The sequence below is a fragment of the Thunnus maccoyii genome, chromosome 15, assembly GCF_910596095.1.
Source record: "Thunnus maccoyii chromosome 15, fThuMac1.1, whole genome shotgun sequence".
In the NCBI taxonomy this organism is placed as follows: Eukaryota; Metazoa; Chordata; class Actinopteri; order Scombriformes; family Scombridae; genus Thunnus; species Thunnus maccoyii.
Window position 1 is genome coordinate 15,566,022 of NC_056547.1, and position 13,771 is coordinate 15,579,792.

The 13,771-nt window shown below is 37.6% G+C and overlaps 1 protein-coding gene across 1 annotated transcript; it reads right to left on the minus strand.

Moving 5' to 3' along the window:
- Positions 1-915: 915 nt before the first annotated feature.
- LOC121913508 (CD59 glycoprotein-like) lies at positions 916-4,328 on the minus strand. The gene is made up of 3 exons (XM_042436169.1): positions 4,267-4,328; positions 1,961-2,068; positions 916-1,076 (listed from the first exon to the last, which is right to left on the minus strand). Exons 1-3 carry the CDS (start codon positions 4,319-4,321, stop codon positions 916-918), a joined length of 324 nt encoding a protein of 107 aa, XP_042292103.1. The 5' UTR covers positions 4,322-4,328.
- Between the last annotated feature and the right edge of the window lie 9,443 nt (positions 4,329-13,771).

Below are 13,771 nucleotides of genomic sequence, written 5' to 3' on the forward strand. Positions count from 1 at the left end.
TCTGTCACTCTCAATTTCTTAATCTTTCCGTACTGTGTACTGTCTAATAAGAAGGAAAGGTAGACACATTTCATCTTCAAAAAATGCATTTTTTTCTCGCTCAACCGTTGTTGTTGATAATACAGTAAATCTCTTGACTTAGTGAATGGAACACAATTATGTTTAGCTCTAAGCAGCCTTAAAATACCAGACTAACATTTGGTGTGCACTTTAAGATGAACAAACAAACTCAAAATGTTCTCTTTCTCCCAAAGGCATTACTATAATCTCCATAAAAAAATATGTACATGTCACATTAAAGGTACATTTCAAAAATTCCATCTTATCTGATTGTGACTCATAGCTTAATTAATGGTTAAAAATACAATTGTAGATTAGTTATAAGTCCTTAATAATAACAACTTTTGGGTTACCAGGCTGTGAAAAATCCTCTTAGTAAATTGGACCAGACAGCCACTTACCTTCCAGAGAAGGCCTGCAGAGGACCTTGACCAAAATCCATTTATTAATAACTTTTTCAGCATTTATAAATGAATTATCAATATATATAATAGCATTATTACCAAATACAACAGAAATAGGGCCAAATTATTACAAGAATGAACATAAAATGGCAACATAAAGTGTGTGCATGTGTGAAAGAAAACAGTAATGACTAAGGAAAGAGACATTCAAAGTGCACTTTCTCTAGAAAGACAGTGAATATCAGTAAGCAATCCTGCTGATTTTGTTAACAGTAACTGAGACTGAAGTGCATCATGGAACAAGGTCAGTGCACACATTTTGTTAAGATAATACTTTATTGTTGAGTGTGTTACAATGTAAAACATTGTAAGGGACACAAATAATAATCAACAGACAGAAATTACGACTTAAAACTGTATTGTATTTGATCTTTCTTCTTCTTTATAATTGTTAACTGAAGAAATCCTTAATTTTCTGAAAGAAGCTTTTACTTTCAACATTGCAGAGTTTTGACTGACAGCATTTGAAGTCGAAGTCTGGGAGGGCATATCTGACAGCCAGATGCATGAAGTCACACTCTGCGTACCTCAGACATGAAGTGTAGGTTGTTCCTGAAGTGAGACAGTATATGAGAGAAACAGCATTAGTCATTTTAACTTTATTGTTACATTGATTATAACAGAGCTATGCACTGAATCTTTCAATGAAAAATACAGGGAAGGTAAGGGAAGTCATTTCAGAGAAAGGCTGATAAAAGACCATTTCAGAGATGTTTCTTCCAAATATGTGTTTAGAAAATAACCAACAAATTAAAGCAATAAAATAAATAAAAAATTGAAAGTTGAATCTGGTTCAGTGCATCATTATTACAACTTCTGGAAGAGGAAGAGTTTGAAGATTCATTATCGGGCTTGGAAATGGTTGTTTGGCAACCTTTGCACAAAACCCTATTGTAAATGTTCCTGAAATTTCAGTCACATCTCATGGCCTTCATCAGTGGATGGAGTTTGCTCAGTTGTCATGGAGATGATTCAGCTATTATTACATGACCTAAAATATGGACTTTCAGTCACGTGATAACAATAAAATAATACTTTATTACATACTTCGGTCACGTGATCACAGCTAAACCATCTTCATGACAGCTGACCAAAGTCTAACCACTGATGAGGGCCATGAGATGTGGCAGAAAACTCCAATAATTGGACTTTTTTCTAAAAAGCCGTCATTGTTTCAGTTTGTAGGTAATTTGTCAAAATTGGTTGGAACCTAGGAACAATGTAATATGATACTCAAAATTTGTTCACAAATTCAGGAGTGCACCACTTAACATTACTTCAGAGTTTATTAACAATAAACAACAGCCAGTGCACTGCAATTAGTGCCGCTCTGCATCCAGTTGCACAGACATGTGTTTTATGTTCTCGAAATAAGATTTTATGGTGTCCTTAACTATTGGTGGACTTTTCAACTTTGTTTCTTTTATCATTCTTACCCTCACTGGTGAGTTTCAGGCACGTGTCTTCACCTGGGTTACACTCCTGTTCAACCTCACAGTTGCTGGAGGAGCCATGAGGGCAGGAGTAACACTTCAGAGAGAGGCCTGAAGAGAGGAGACAGAGTTCACATGATTGAGGTTATTTTGGTCCAGTCGGTATTTGTGAACATGAACTCATCTCCCAAAGTTTCAAACTATGTGACTGATACATCACATGAACATTTCAGTGCTCATTTCAGTGCTATTATTAGAAGTGTTCATAATTGAAATCAAACTTGATTTAAAGGTACCTTGTGGAGTTTTCTACCACTAGTTGCGCTATAAAGCAATGTTTTTATTAGTTTGCCCATGTTTTTTGTTTGTTTTTTTTAAATGCTGTTGTTTCACATTATTCCATTGATCTACAGGTGGCGGTAATGCATCAAGAAATGCAGCAATGCATCAGCAAAAGAAGACTGCCAGCAAGTAAGCATAGATGTAAACAATATAGGATTCAAAATGTTTTTGAAAATGGCTTTGCGAATGTTTTATATGTTGGTAGACCAAGATCCATCAAGGATGCATACAATGGGCTTTGGTGAGTAAAACACTGGATTCAAACAAAAACTTGCTTTAAAGAAAAGTCCACAGGGCACCTTTAAGAAGGAGTCAAATGTTCCTACTGTACCTTTAAAGGAATAGCTCAACATTTTCACTGCGCCCAGCCAAGAAATAGTCCGGTACATAACCATCCCAAAAAACTCAAGTTGTTGTTTTCACACTTTGTTTTTGCACAGGTTAAACAAATAAGATATAAAATGTTAATTAATGAGTTTTAGAGGTGCTGTTAGGTGGATTTTGTCACTTTTGGACAGAGTCAAGCTGTTTCCTAATGTTTCCAGTCTTTATGCTAAGCTAAGCTAAGCTAAGTGGATGCAGGTTCCAACTACATATTTACTGTACAGACATGAAGACAGTATCAATCTTCTCAACAAATTCTTGGTGAGAAAGTGAAAAAGCTTACTTCCAAAAATGTCAAACTATTCCTTTAAGGTAAAGGCTAAACAATGGCTGCTAGACAATATCCCCTAAAATAATGTGGATATTGTAATAAAAACATTTTTAAAAAACCTTTTCTAATATTTCTTAATGTCAGACATTAAATGAATGGTGGACTGTGGAAAATACCTGCGATAGAAAATTTTGAATCCCTGACAAAAACATGTCTGATATGTTGTGATTGATTGACACCTTGGTACGGAAAGCCGGTACATCTGGTCTCTAAGGATACATAGAACATTCAACCATGATATGGCATCACAGCCAGTAGGAGGGGTAAAAGCAGAGGGCGGGTGCACCTGATGTCACCGTTGAGCCCTCTGGAGATGTTGTGGACCTATCAACAAAACACCAAGGAAGGAGGGTGCCCACCTGATGACCCCCATGAAGCTTCTACCCCTACCTCCACTGCTGGTTATGATGATGATTATGATTTACAGTCTGCATAAACAGGACTGAATCATAGAGAGAAGAAACCTGGACTCGACTGATCCTCCTGAAGTCCTGTTGCTGCTGGTTATGATTTACAGTCTGCATAAACAGGACTGAATCATTGAGAGAAGAAACCTGGACTCGACTGATCCTCTTGAAGTTCTGTTGCTGCTGGTTATGATTTACAGTCTGCATAAACAGGACTGAATCATTGAGAGAAGAAATCTTGACTCGACTGATCCTCCTGAAGTCTTGTTGCTGCTCGTTATGATTTACAGTCTGCATAAACAGGACTGAATCATTGAGAGAAGAAACCTGGACTCGACTGATCCTCTTGAAGTTCTGTTGCTGCGTTCAATAAAACACCAAGGAAAGAGGGTGCCCACCTGATGACCACAGGGAACCATTTACCCCCTACTCCCACTCAAGGAATGATTGCCAATTATAATACAGGACTGTACAACTTATTCCTATGACCTGAACTATAAATAAGTTAAAATCTTGTCAATAAACCAAACCAAACCAAACCAAAAAGCTGTCACAACTGTTCAGAGAGCAAACTGCAAGTTGTGGGACATCATAGAAAATATTATGAATGAATATTTATCACTGACTCTGCTGTAGTGTGAACTGGAAGCAGATGACACAGCAGCAGCACATGCAAACAGCACACTGATCTGCCAAAATGTTCCCTGGGGCTTGTAAGTGCTGAATACGTTTGCTCTTTGAGAAACATGTAATCTTTCTGACTTAGCCCCACTTGGCTGAGCTTTTCAGAGACAAAAAAGAGTGAGCATTAATGAAAGATTCCTTCTTCAACCCCTTTTTCTTACCAAATCCAAACATGGCAAAGCTGACAGCCAGGAAAAACACCACAGAGCTCCTCATGACTGAAAGTGTTGTCACGCCTGAAAATCAAAACAAAAAGGCACAATTCACAAAATCGCAGCTGGATAAAAGGTAGGGGATTAACTTTGTTGAGGTAAAAAAGGATTGGCACATGCAGGGTGTATAAAAAAACATTTTAAAGCCTGTAAAAACAGAAGGCTTCCACACATAACTTGTGCTTCTGTCTTGCTGTCACAATTTGGTAAAGAAAGTTTTCATAAAAACAAAACCAGCCTCATTTAATGTGTTTCTTCTCACCTTTACTGACTCATTTTTTTTGGAGCTTTCTTTCAAATAACTGATGAAATATGACTTAAAATTACTTAAAAGTATAAAAAGACAGAGTTTACCTCAATACTGACATAAAGGTATTCATGTTTGATGATCACATTTTGCTGAGTTTTCTAAAAAAACTAAAAAATTGGCATCACAAATTGTTAGCCTTGCAGTCATCCAACACTCACCTGTGAATGTGAAGAAAATGATTTTTAGCTCATGAAGAAGAGGCTTTTTATAACAGTGTCAACACAAAGTAAACAACCAATTTGTTTGGGCTCAGAGTCTATGTATGGATGTATGGATTGGATTCTGTCTAATATATGGGCCAACGGTGTGTGTTTGTGCATCACAGAGAGATTTTTCTATATTTTTTCCTCACCTTTTTTTCAGATGACAAATGCACATGTGAAGTACATTCAATAATGTGTAATTTGGCTTTTATTTGATATAGAAATGGAGAGATGACACAGCAGTCATTAGAGGGAAAATGAGGGCAGGCAGGGCATTGACCGATTACATATCACATGATTAGGGTACTTCAGGTTGTGATTTGTGAAAAAACACGGTTATCTTATTGTAGATGTTTAACCAGAGATTTGGTAACAACAGAGAGAGAGGAAGAGAAGCAGAGGGCAAAATGTAAGGGGAGGGAGAAAAATATGAAGAAAGAAAAGAAAGTCTTTGCCCTAAATGTCAGTTATGTGTCTAATATCTTTGTCCATCAAAGAAAGAGAGGAGTTAGCACATTTCAGCTGAGAGAAAATGAATTAGTGTAAACCGAACTGATAGCAGACACCTTCAGGAGAAAAACAAATGATGGACAGCAAAGTCTCAGAGCTGAACTGCTGAAAAGATGCACTGCTCATGTACTGTACGCTTGATATGCCCCAGAGGATACAGTAGGTTTAATTTCAGAAAAAGTTGGGGGTTTAGCAAATAATACATGATGCTACAAATTGTGTGTTTATCTGTTTATTTATTTATCAGATAAGATACTACACAAGATGTACAACTGTACATACTTTGTTTGATTATGTTCTGATTTTGTAACTTTTTAACTCTCTTCATAATGCAAGAAGATGCAGCTACATAACACAAGAGCCACAGGCTCTGAAAAACAACCCACATTAGCTTTCCTGCTAAAGTCTCCTTCTTATCTAACTTACAAACATAAACATGTCTTGTCCTGCACCTTAGCTTGTGGAACGAGCCACCAAACACACATTCACCAAAAAGTGGCAGGCTAGGTAGCAAATTACATGCTCCGGTGCAGCGGTGCATTAAACAGCATGTTAATGTGCTTGGAAATGTAACTTTGGTCCAGTGTCTGCTGATTGTGTGTTTGGTCATTGATCTTCAAAATCCCTGATAGCAACATACTGTCTGCCCATGACTTGTAGCCACAGCAGTTTGTTTTCTTTGTCTCTGTTGTGTATTGTGTAACTCTGGTAGCCTGCCAGCTAATGCCAATCAAACAAAAAGGAGCATTTCTGATATTTCAGACCTGTTTTCTTTATTCTAATAATACAAAACTATTAACAATACATTTTAAAAACATGTTGGACTTTAATCTTAGAACCAGCTGTCTTGGTTCTTGGATTTTCTGCTGTACACACATCACTAAATCACGCGAGAATCCATCTTGTCATGCTTCAAGTTATGCGCTTGTGTCCGAACCACTGGTAGTCAATCAGCATCCTATGAGGATTCTTGCATGATCTCGCAAATCCAGCTGCCTTGCAAGGTAAGATGGTGATAGACAGTGATAGACAGATGGTTCATCCAATCAACTGCCAAGTATTTTTTAAAAGTGCCTGCCCTTTTCCAAACAGTTTTCATGGACAACTTCTGAGATGGGTCTTAGTAACAAACCGTCTGGCGTGTCAGGTTAGAGAAATATGTTTGTGAAAAGGGATTCAACAATGTCTTAAAGGGACAAAAAGTTGTTTGCAATCTAACAGGGATCTAAAAGGGCCTCTCAGTTTACAGAACACCAACCCAGATCAGATCAGACATGAGTGTAACAGCAGGTCCTGGAAGAACGCTGGTTAATTAGATTTTGTTTGGGTTCAGTGGTTTTCAGTGGTGTTGACAAAGACCCAAAACCTGTCGCACTAAAATTGGACCCAACCCAGAACAAAGATAAGACCTGTTCAGTACAAGTAAGGTCCTCACATTCACCGCTTAGATCTCAATGATCAAATCCATCTGAAATATTTTCACACTGTGTTTTTCTGTTAACAGCAAACACTGCCAGGAGAGCTTTTTTATTATGAAATGTTCACTGTAAAAATGACTGAACCTTCTACTGTTGTCAGCAGTGACACAGGTTTTATGTCAGTAAACATTCAATCAGGACTGAAACTCTCCTCTGGGTGTTATGAGTTTCATAATCCTGAATTCATATTAAGTCTTCATTCTTCCTCTTCTCTCTCTGTAGATCTTTGTAAGCTTCAGAGCCTGCTGGAGGCGTGAAATCAGAGTTCAGACACACAAATACACATGCATCAGAGGCATGAAATCAAAGTTCATGTTGCAGTTTTTCCACTGTGAAAATTTTCTTTATGGACGTGCAGCAGCTTTTTAGCCTTGGTGCTCGGAGGAAGAGCAAAAGAAATCATTTCAATTGAATAATAGATATGATTATATCACAACTTTATTGCAATAAAACCCTAAAAGTTCTGTCTTCCCCAACCTATGAGTAATAACGATCAATTAAAGAGAATAATCTTATTTGGGAATGAGGCCCGTGTCATGTTTAATTCAGAGAACTCATGTGTATCATTTCTCCCAGGGGGAAGCTCAACATTTTCTCACAGAGGTTTAAACGTCGCCATCTGAAAGCTACATGACTTTCCTTTGCCATTGCAGCTATTTAGGCTAATGACTGGCTGTCGTGCTGCTCATTACTTCTTGTCTGAGGCTGGGCTAAAGGCTGGTGTAATGAGGCAAACCAGCACTTTCATTTGTTTCTGGTGCCAGCTTGGCCTTCAGTGGGTTTTGCTGTGTGCCTTTGCAGTGCTCACACCTCAGCCTACAGAGATGTTTTGTACGTGCTAAACAATATTTCTGTTTATCTATTGGCACAGTAAGAAAGTTGTTGACAACCGGTGTTCATTTTCGCACCTGATTTTGATTTAGTTTTTGGTCTAATTCTCAGTGGATTGTAGATGAATTTAGTTCATAAATCTGTTTTTATCAAGAATATCAGGTAACAGTATTGAGATAGACATAAATATTTCTGAATGCAAGATGCTTCTTATTATTGGTAGTACAAAAGGTCAGACAGCTGAATCAACTTCCAAACAAGAGATTTTGGGGGGATACTGCTTTATTTGTCAGAAGTTAGGCTACAAAATATGTTACTGCATTAAAACAGTCTTGTCCATTTGTCTGTTTTCATTTGCTGGCAAAATATGTAATACATTTTGTCATAATTGTTGTTTTCAATGGTTACTTTTTATTTCATTTTAGTCTCGCTTTTGTTGTCAAGAAAAGGTTATCAACAAATATTTTTCATCAGTTTCATTGACAGAATTAACACAGTTAACAACTTTGTCTTCAGAGGTAGCAGGTGGTTCTTTGTTGGGTAAAAACTAAACTTGTTAGGCAAATCAGAGCTTTCAGTAAATGGTCAGCATTCTTTGGCCACACCGAGGTGTAAAACTGACTTCCCCTTGTCATTTATATGTGGCTAATATTTTTAGTGGTGTGACTTCAGGGAAACTATTGGATGGATTGCCATGAAATGTGGTATTTTTGGGACATTTCTGGTCTCCAGAGGATGAATCTTTATGAATTTGAAAATCCTCATTTTCCTCTAGTGGCACCATGAGATTGACATTTTAGTTTTTGGTGAAATGTCTCAACTAGACTACTGGATGGATTGTCATGAGATTTGGTACAGATATTCAATACTTGAAATAAGTGTGGTGATCTCTTAACATTCATGCAGCACCGTCATCAGGTCAAGACATTAGTGCAGTAATTTGTCCACTTCGGTTTATGACCAAGTACGTCCAAAACTAATGACATCTCCATCAGTGTCAGTTGTACTCGGGAAACATAATGCCATTTTTCAACATATTGGCCAGAGGGTGCTAAATATAAAACGCTAAATGCTCACTGCCAAAGATCTTAAAGGAATAGTTCATTAGCTTGAGAAATGCCATTATTTGCTTTTGTGCTGAAAGAGAGATGAAAAGATGGACATTGATCTTATGTCTGTGTGGTAAGTACAAAGCTGGAGTCAGAATATGTTTACCTTAGCTTAGCATAAAAACTTGTAGCAGAGGGAAACAGCCAGCCTGGCTCTGTCCAACGTGAAAAAATAAGCCTTTACAGATGCCTTATTTTAATCAATCAATATTACAGTCTATCTTATTTGTGTAACCCGTACATGCACACTTGATTTTATGTAATGTTGAAATATTATAATATAAATTAGTCTCTGCAAATTAGTGAAGGTTATGGAAAGATTGTGTTCAAATGATGAAAATGTTTATATTAATTCCCATATTTTATTATGAACTTGTGACATCCTGTTTATGAAACCATCTGTCACACAAACAGTTTTTTTTCACCAGGTTTTTCAAGTTTGTTGTTGTGAAAGCGAATGGTCAAAGCTCACTCACTTTTGTTATTTCATCATCACAGATTTACGAGAACTGCACAGCTAAACTCTGATTTACACAAACAGTGCAGTAGCTGCTTCAGTATAACACAAATGCTGACAACAGTTTCAACTCACACATTTACAGATTTGAGCAGTTATTGATTGGTTTTGCATAAATATTGTAATGTCCAACAGCAATAAAACAACTCAAACAGTTCTACAACTCTCCCATAATCCCATCTCTTCTCTCTTCCACTCTCCTGTTCTCAGTCTGCATTCCCCTTATTTTTCCTTTTCGCCTGTTTCTCTTTCTTTTTCCCATCCCCCCTTTCCCTCTTTTCTCCATTCATTCACTGCCTCTCCCTTTATTTTTTTCTGCTCTCTTTACATCTCTCCTCTCTTTCTCCTTCCCGCTGCCACCATTTCTCTCTGTCTTTCTCTCATTTCCCAGTCCACTGAGTTAAATATGGGAAAACCAAACCAATCAGGCCATGACATGGTTATTATTTTTAAATACTGATTTTTTTTAATTCCCTCTCTCTCAGTCATTACCATTCTTTCTCTTCTTCCTTTCCTCCATCACTTTTTATGCACGCTCTTTCTCTCTCAGTATTCTGTCCATCTGCAAGGTTGAAGAATTTCAGAAGATTTAAACGCCTGAATTAATAAATCATTAACATTTGACCAACATGTGTGAGTGGCTTTTTGAGGGTTCTCTGAAAAAGCCTACTTACCATGAATTAAGAGACCATCTATATGCATACAGATATGTATGCACTTCACTATTTTTTTCATTCAGAAGGTCCATAAGAAACCCTGAACGTAGATTTGCACAAACTACATGTATTATGCTAATCGTGCACCAACTGTGCAAAGTTACTCACCTCATCCAGGGATTGAAACACACATGTTTGAGCTGTTCCTGTTGAACAGATTCAAAGTGAGCAGTGAGTATTTACAGTATAACATCTTCAGCAGGGATGAGGAACAGCAAATTGGGTGAATAATGCAGCAGGATAAAAGTAAAGAAGGTAGAAAAAGCAAAAAAATAAATTTTTAGCTCTAGTTTATAATCCCTCAAAATGCTTTGCTCAGTGTTGTCCACTGTGTTACTGTGGGTCATCCCCTAATCAGAAGGTTGTGGTTCGATCCCTGTCTCCTCCTGTCCACATGTTGAAGTGTGGCAAGATACTGAACCCCAAATTTCTCCCGATGGTTGCCACCGTCAGTGTGTGAGTGTGTGTGTGTGAATGGGTGAGTGAGCAGCAGAAACATTGTAAAGCACTTTAGATAAAAGCACTATATAAATGCAGCTCTCTATTACTTATATATTGCAATTTACAGTAAAAGATGTCCTACATAATGGCATGTTTTCCTCTGTATAATTCCAAGGTTTTATTACCTGTGATGCTCTGATTCAGGTGCCATTCACACTTTACAATTTCTGACTGTCCCAGCTTAAAAGGGATGTATCATGCACATTTCCAGGTCTTTATTTATATTCTGGGGCTCTACTGGAATATATTTGCATGATTTACAGTTTTAAAAAATCCTTATTTTCTCATATTGGTTCTTTATGCAGCCCCTCAGTTCAGCCTCTGTCTGAAACAGGCCATTTTATCTCCTTTCTCTTTAAAGGCCCCCATCCCAATAAAATCATTCATACATGTTCGAGTCTGAATTTGATCCAAAATATGTGAGAGGATGATGTGAACCTTAGCAATAAAGGCTAGAGTTTGTGGGCATGTGGGAAAGATCTGACGTCAGTCCAATGGGGAAGTAGAAGAATTTTTGCAAATGAAGCATTCAGAGCACTTGCAAGGAGCATTTTTACATACGTTTGAACTTTGACTATGTTTAATATAGACATCTGACATCACAACTGTATAAAAATACCAGAAAATCACAAAAAAAAAGCATGGTATGTCCCCTTTAAAGTTAACAGTCATGAGAGAAAAGTCATGAAATTATTGGTCATAAATCCAAAAAGGTGGTCTTAGTTCGTACTCCACACAGACATGACAACCTTGATGATGGCACTGACAACCACAGACAGCCAACGTCAAAATTCGGACAGTGTCAGAAATTAATGTCCAAAGTCAAAGTATTCCATGAAAATTTGACATGCAGAATACACTGGCTGAGGGCAATTTTGGAAAAAGCTTTTAAATATATGGTCTGTACAGTCTGACACACATTGCAACCAACATTTTTTTATTAAACCCATCTCACACAGTATGCCATACTACGAACCTGTGAGACTGCTGTTACTGCACAGTGTGTAGAGAAACTTTACACCTGCTACACACACCAGCGCCTGCACATGAAAAAAGACTTGTAGGTTAGAGGAAAGGACAAACACTCACTGGATCTCGTAGGACAGCAATTTTTATCTTGCCCGGTCATTTTCAGGACACTGACAATTAAGTGGTGTAACTACCCTTTAATTAGATATAGAAGGAAATAGTGTACTCATTAAGGACATAATTAACTTAATCAATGAACGCTAAAGAGCAGCAATTAAACTTCACATATATGTACAATACGTAAACGGGTCATTTGTGTGTGCGTGTGTGTGTGTGTGTGTGTGTGTGTGTGTGTGTGTGTGTGTGTGTGTGTGTGTGTGTGTGTGTGTCAGAGAGAGTTTGTATATGTTTTTATTAACTTGTGGGGTCCAAACGTTAACAAGACTATAGAAAAACTCATGGTCAGTCACGTGAGGGTTAACGAAGTTAATAAATGTTTGAGGGAGACAGAGAGGAAAAAAGCCATAGGTAGTATAATTACCCAGAGTGACCTGTGTGCTCATGCATGTAGGACATACCTGTTCTAGCTCTTTCTCTCTCTCTTGATTTTATGCACAATTTCAGGTAACTTCATCTCTACCTCTCTCATCACCAAGTGAACAATACTGCAGCCTAAAATCTGACACAATTTTCTTTAGTGTTGCATTTTCAAACACAGCCTAAGAGATGTAAAATCAGTATATGAAAAGGTGTTTAGTAACTCATTCCATGTGGAAATTTTGCAGAATCAGTTTTTACGCTGTGAAGATTTCCTGATCATCTACAAGTGCTGATCTGATTCAAAAACCAGGCCGCAAAGGTAAGTGATTAAAGGTCTTATCATATAAAGGAAGTATTGCAAGTATTGTAGAAAACTGAAGAAAACAGGAGAAGACAGGTGATCTACAACTGAACCTATAAGTCAACTATTTAACTTTATTTGGATTTGACTCATAATGTTATTAAAGATCATGTAAAGATTCTGCAGCCTTTTAAAACTGTCTCAAAACCCACTGAGGTAAAAGGAACATAAATCTCATCAAGGTAAAAGAGAAACCTTGAGACAAAATACATGGTGGGTGAAATTCAGGGCCATAAAAAACATCTCTGTTAGCATCATCAGTGCCATCATCAAGGTTGTCATGAGAACGACACTTGTGTGCAACATAGTGCTCCGTCTCTGTTTTTTTTTTATCCCATTTTTGTCTTTTTGATATGCAATTTTGATCTATTAAAGGGATTTTACAATCTCAAAGTCTATTTAAAATTTACCAGTCACAGGAAGTACTACACAGCCTGTAAACACAGTTGTAGTAAGTCTTTAGTGGCTCTAGAGAAGCTTCATCATGTCTGAGAAAATTACTTTGACTTGTAGACTTCACATTTCTACCAGAATACTGTTGTTGTGTAGGTTTGTGGACATTTACTTGGACAGGGAAGTCTAAGATCCAGTGTTTTTTAGCTTGTAGTGACTAAAAGTCAGAATATCGTGGCCTCTGCTGTATTAATTTTTACCTTTTTAAATTTTTTGGAAGTGCAATAGCTGGAGTATTTTTTAATGTTTGGGAAAAAAAACATAATTTGCAGTCTAACAAAGAGAAAAGCATCCGCTGTGCTGCTCAAGAGTGTCAAAAGATATTTCACGAAGTCATGATGGGATTGAATCCAGACTGTGACCTCTGTTCTACCTCCTACATCTAAATCCTACATCTAAATAAGTAAATGTAGCCTAAATGATGTTCCTTATGAGAACAGAGAGACACAGAAGGTGAAGTTGAAGACATCGCAGTCAGATCTATGAAAGGTCTTGCTTCCTTTTTTTCATTTCCTTCAGTTCTCCCTATTTTTTTTCACTGTGTAGGAAGGACGTGCAGCTCTGTGGGAAATTGTCTTGAGAGATTACCAGTGTGTGTGTGTGTGTGTGTGAGTGTGTGTGTGTGTAATCTGACTTATCCTACTTTCGGGGACACATTTCAGACTCAAGACCAGTTAACTGAGGACAACTTGTCCAATAGGGGACAAAAGCCATGGTTAGGTTTCCTAGTCTCCAGGAAATGATGTAATGTCCCCAAAAGTGTGTGTGTGTGTGTGTGTGTGTGTGTGTGTGTGTGTGTGTGTGTGTGTGTGTGTGTGTGTGTGTGTGTGTGTGTGTGTCTGTGTCTGTGTCTGTGTGTGGATTACCAATGTTTGGTATTTATTTCCAGAGCTCCAGAAAGCTCTTTTTGACTTTTTCACAACATGGGGTCTTGCTTCAATCGCATGCCCCCTGTG

Excerpts from the sequence above, each read along its gene's own strand:
- LOC121913508 (XM_042436169.1), bottom strand. The coding sequence starts at position 4,321 with ATGAGGAGCTCTGTGGTGTTTTTCCTGGCTGTCAGCTTTGCCATGTTT. Across the intron at positions 2,069-4,266 it reads CTTTGCCATGTTTGGATTTG|GCCTCTCTCTGAAGTGTTAC; the intron begins GTAAGAAAAAGG and ends TCCTCTCTTCAG. Across the intron at positions 1,077-1,960 it reads CCTGAAACTCACCAGTGAGG|GAACAACCTACACTTCATGT; the intron begins GTAAGAATGATA and ends GTCTCACTTCAG.